Source organism: Neophocaena asiaeorientalis, unplaced genomic scaffold (assembly GCF_003031525.2).
Source record: "Neophocaena asiaeorientalis asiaeorientalis breed wild unplaced genomic scaffold, Neophocaena_asiaeorientalis_V1.1 scaffold1672, whole genome shotgun sequence".
Classification (NCBI taxonomy): domain Eukaryota; kingdom Metazoa; phylum Chordata; class Mammalia; order Artiodactyla; family Phocoenidae; genus Neophocaena; species Neophocaena asiaeorientalis.
Genome location: NW_020171697.1, coordinates 1,679 through 6,465, shown reverse-complemented (window position 1 = coordinate 6,465; position 4,787 = coordinate 1,679). Strand labels below are relative to the sequence as shown.

Genomic DNA, 4,787 nt, shown 5'->3' with positions numbered 1-4,787 from the left:
GGAATGGAGACCGGTTCACAGTGAGCTGAAGGGGTCCCTGGACCAAAATAGCGGTCATTTCTCCAGTCCCCAAGCTGATAATGATAAGTGATACACTTGGCAGTTGGAGCAATGACTTCCACATTGGGTCACTGCTCTGTGGGGTAAGAGCTATCCCGGTGGGGAAAGCCAAGAGGAACCTCTGACACTGGCTCCCACCCCAGGCCAAGAGAGTAAGTCAAAACCAGTATTGGATCCTGGTGAGCATAGGGGGCTAAAGCAGAGATTAGTGACATCATTGGAGACGTATGGGATGCAGGGGAAGAGGAGGTAGGAGAGCCACAGGGACGAAGAGAGTGGAGAAGGTGAGAAGAAGTTCCGGGAGTCTCTCTCTGGGGGAGGGAGGAAGGGAATGGAAATGGTGAGAGGGAAGACGGAGGCTTCCACTGAATCCACTGCTAATGTTTCCTAGGGTGCTGGTGGATGCAGGAGATTTTGCTATATCCTTCCTTATCCATTTTAACATATCTGAAAGAGCACACCATGACTTAAAAAGTCACTGGGAGAAGTGGAAGCGGGCGGTATCCACAAACGGGCAGGCACCATCGGGGGCAGGCTCGAGGAGGAGGATTGCAGATTTACGGTGCACCCAATCTCCCCTGCTCTGAAACTTCCCCAGCATGGCCAGCTTCTCAGGTGCAGACCCAGAAAACTGGGCCTTTGAGTTCCACAGGCAACAGGGGTTCAGACACCCCAGGACGTCAGCCAGAGCAGGATGCAGGAGAGAGAGGTGACTGAAGACAGAGGAGTATGAACGGGAAGGAGCAGAAGGAAGGTATGGGAGGAATGGAGCGGTGTCAGAGTAGGAGTTGGGTGGCAGACAAGGGAAATTCTAACACCCATGGGCCGTATAGAAACCAAGGGAGGCACCACTCCCCAGACATCAGTACTGCTCAGCTCAGGGGAGCTGAGAACTGACAGTTCCAAGAAAAATTGAGAGACACCTGGCTATCCACACCCACCGCCATCACAACTGGTAGGCCTTGGTTGTGCGTCCTTCAAAACTTTGAAACATACTTGTACATATACTTAAATGAATTCTCATATATTACATAGGATTGACTGGTGTGTGTGCGTGTGCCCACGCACGCGAGTGATTTAACTTACAAATGTGAATCCAAAGCCATCGTTCTGCAACTTGCAGTTTGAAGTCAGGCGGATGCTTTCGAAAGCTGTGAGAATGGCCTGATGCATTCCGTTGGACTGCCACGCTTTATGCTACTGGATGCTAAGCCACGTTGCATTCATCCATTTCCTTACTGACGGGAATTTGGAGTGTTCCCAGTTTTTCCCGTCACCAACACCCTTGTGCATGTGTTCTTGTACACTACAGGTACCAGCGTGTCTCCGGAAGAAGTACCAGGCAGCGGACTTGCAGGAGCATAGAGGAAATAGATTCTTTTTTCCTTCCTTTTAAAGATCTTGGGCTAAAAGCAAGGACTCTGGAGTCAGATTGATTGGTTTCAATCCTGCCGCTGATCCCCACGAGCCGAATGACCTTGGGCCAGTGGCCGAACCTCTCAGTGCCTGTTTCCTCACCGGTAAGAGGCCAGTAATAGTTGGTACTATAGTTAAAGGCGTGTCACGCGGATGCATTATTATTTATGCCCAGCGCTTAGAAGAGTGCCAGGCACAGAGTCCGGGCCGGCACTAAGTTGCTTTCGATGGATTCTCCCAAATTACCTCCCAAATGGGTCTTTTGCTCCACCGCCACAGGGGTTTGCTCCTAACCTCTCCCACCCTCGGAATGGTTAAGCTCTTTGAAGGTTGTCAACCTAGTGTGTGAAACCCGATTCGTGGTTTTAGTTCACATCTCCAGGATCAGCGGTGGGGAGCATCTTCTGGGGTGTAACTGGCCACTGCGATTTCCTCTTCTTTGAATTTGCCTCAGAGAGAGCGAAGGGCTGATGGAGCGAGGCCAACCCCAAGTCTATGCGCCAAACCCGCCTGCCAATAACGTCTGCTGAGCCACATTAGATGGAGCAGTTGAGACAGAGACCTTACAGAACGAAAATACGATCCCTTTGCTCTCTGGCCGACCCCTGATCACTGACTGCGGGACTCCTGTGCCCATTCTCCTGTTGGGTCGTAAGGCTTGCGGTGGAAGGGAGGCTGGCAAATGCTTTCGGCGCGTGCTAGGCATCCAGCGCCTCCATCTTGACGTTTCATCCTCACCACCCCTGGATCCCGGCGCCCTCACTCCCCGACGCCCTCGACCCCCTCTACAGATGGGAACTGGAGACTCACAGCTGTGACTCTAACCGGAAAGGGGAGGCCGGACAGGAGGAGGCGGGCCCAGAGGCTTGAGAGAGGGAGGCACTCCCACCATCCTCTTCACCAGCCAACTGCCCGGACCGCCCACGGGCTTGCGAGCAAACCAGAGGCCCTCGACCCCATTGGTTAGGCCTCAAGGGGGCGGGCGAACAAGGCACCCACTGGTTGGCGGGGGCCGGACCAATGAGGAGGCTGCTCCGCGGGCGTGGGAGGCGCGCTGAAAGTGGCACGTCCTTTCTTTTAAGGCGAGCTCCTGCGGCGCGTCAGGTGGATGACGCTGCCCTCTGAGCGCCTCCCCCCTAGCCCGCCCTGACCGCGACTGCGACTCGGGCCATCGACCGTCGCCCCGGTTCCGGGGCCGCCCAGGTCGCGACATGAGCTCCCCGGATGAGGTGTCTGTGTGGAGAAGGCGTGTCCGCCCAAAGGTCAGGGAGCGGGCCAGCGTCCGCGTGGCCGGCCCCGCAATCCCTCGGGGACCCGACCCAGGCCCCGAGCCTGGGGAGCCGCGGAGCGGCGAGGGCGGAGGCATCTTCCCGGACCCCGAGGGCTTCCAGTCGAAGCGGGAGATGCTGGAAGCGCGAGGGCCTGTGCTGTGGGGCCGCGAAGGCGGACCTGGCTCCCCAGATGACCACACGAGGGACCTCCTGGACCTGATCGAGGAGTCTGAGGAGGCCGAGGAGGCCAACCTGCAGCAGCTGACCGACCAGCACGTGCTGGGCGTCCGCAGATACCCGGACCCCGAGGGCTTCCAGTCTGAGCGGGAGATGCTGGAAGCGGGAGGGCCGGTGCTGTGGGGCCGTGAAGGCGGACCTGGCTCCCCAGATTACCACACGAGGGACCTCCTGGACCTGATCGAGGAGTCTGAGGAGGCCAACCTGCAGCAGCTGACCGACCAGGACATGCTGGGCGTCCGCAGATACCCGGACCCCGAGGGCTTCCAGTCTGAGCGGGAGATGCTGGAAGTGGGAGGGCCGATTCTGTGGGGCCGCGAAGGCGGACCTGGCTCCCCAGATGACCACACGAGGGACCTCCTGGACCTGATCGAGGAGTCTGAGGAGGCCAACCTGCAGCAGCTGACCGACCAGGACATGCTGGGCATCCGCAGATACCCGGACCCCGAGGGCTTCCAGTCTGAGCGGGAGATGCTGGAAGCGGGAGGGCCGGTGCTGTGGGGCCGCGAAGGCGGACCTGGCTCCCCAGATGACCACACGAGGGACCTCCTGGACCTGATCGAGGAGTCTGAGGAGGCCGACCTGCAGCAGCTGACCGACCAGGACGTGCTGGGCGTCCGCAGATACCCGGACCCCGAGGGCTTCCAGTCTGAGCGGGAGATGCTGGAAGCGCGAGGGCCGGTGCTGTGGGGCCGTGAAGGCGGACCTGGCTCCCCAGATTACCACACGAGGGACCTCCTGGACCTGATCGAGGAGTCTGAGGATGCCGAGGAGGCCAACCTGCAGCAGCTGACCGACCAGGACGTGATGGGCGCCCGCAGATACCCGTCCCCGGAGAGCTCCACTGCCTTCAAAGAGTCCACCGTGTGGATAATGCGCCTCATGGCAGGTCCCGTCAGTCGAGGAGCGCCCGGCCGGAGCTGTGGGCAGGCGCTGACGGCTCCAGCCGGCCCTCTCCACCTCGGTAGGCCTGAAGCGGGCCGGGCCTTGGGGAACCCTAAGAGAGGCACTAAGCATAGGTTGAACGTGGCTGCGGATCACCAGCGGCGCTCCGCAGAAGGCCTGGCCTGGCTGCTGTCCGACTCCGAGTCCTCAGATGAATTCAGTGCGACACAGCTGATGACGGTGAGCACTTACCCCAGAGGAGGAGGCCAGGCCAAGCCCAGCAGACCCAAGGATCCCGGGAACACTCCCAGACACTCAAAGTTCCAAGCCAGGGAGAACTTCCTTCACGTGACAGGCTCTGCCCTGTCCTCGGCTCCGCGAGGACTCTCTTCGGTTGTGGAAAGGCAGGGCGTGGGAGAGCAGGGCATCTCTTCCCCTAAGAAAATGCAGAGCGTGCTGTGGGGGAAGGGGGGCAGCAAGCCCAGCTACCCGGGAGCTGCTGCTGCTGCTGCTGCTGCTTCTGCTTCTGCTTCTGCTGCTGCTGCAGGTGGCCTGCCGCGGGTCACTCCTAGGAAGAACGGAGCCCAGGAGAAGAAATCCGTCGGGGGAGCATGCAAACTTGCCCTGGGGGGAACCTTCCGTTCCCGGGGGCAGCGAATCTCGGCAACTCCCGTGGAACCGGCCACCTTCCCCCCAATCTCTGGTATTCCGCAGCCTGGGAGACCCAAGAGTTATACCTTACTCCTTTCGGGAACCAAACAGTCCAAGCACAGCGGCGCTGGGAAGAAATCCGTGGTCAGTTGGGCAAGGGAGTCTGAGGCGGTGGCGGGAGAAGATAAGGACCCAAATAGAGACCCAGCCCCAAAGGGCCAGGTGAGTAGGCCATGCTCCTCCTCTCTCCCCACTCTTCCCCCCCCC

The 4,787-nt window shown here is 59.5% G+C and overlaps 1 protein-coding gene across 1 annotated transcript in view; it reads left to right on the top strand.

Moving 5' to 3' along the window:
- Nucleotides 1-789: 789 nt before the first annotated feature.
- The window catches only part of LOC112403731 (uncharacterized protein CXorf49 homolog), a gene marked incomplete at its 3' end in the record, with an annotated part of 5,387 nt that continues 1,389 nt past the window's right edge, over nt 790-4,787 (top strand). The window contains exons 1-3 of the mRNA XM_024751711.1: nt 790-814; nt 2,617-2,984; nt 3,759-4,742. Coding sequence (XP_024607479.1) covers nt 790-814; nt 2,617-2,984; nt 3,759-4,742 — 1,377 coding nt within the window. The remainder of the gene's footprint in view (nt 815-2,616; nt 2,985-3,758; nt 4,743-4,787) is intronic.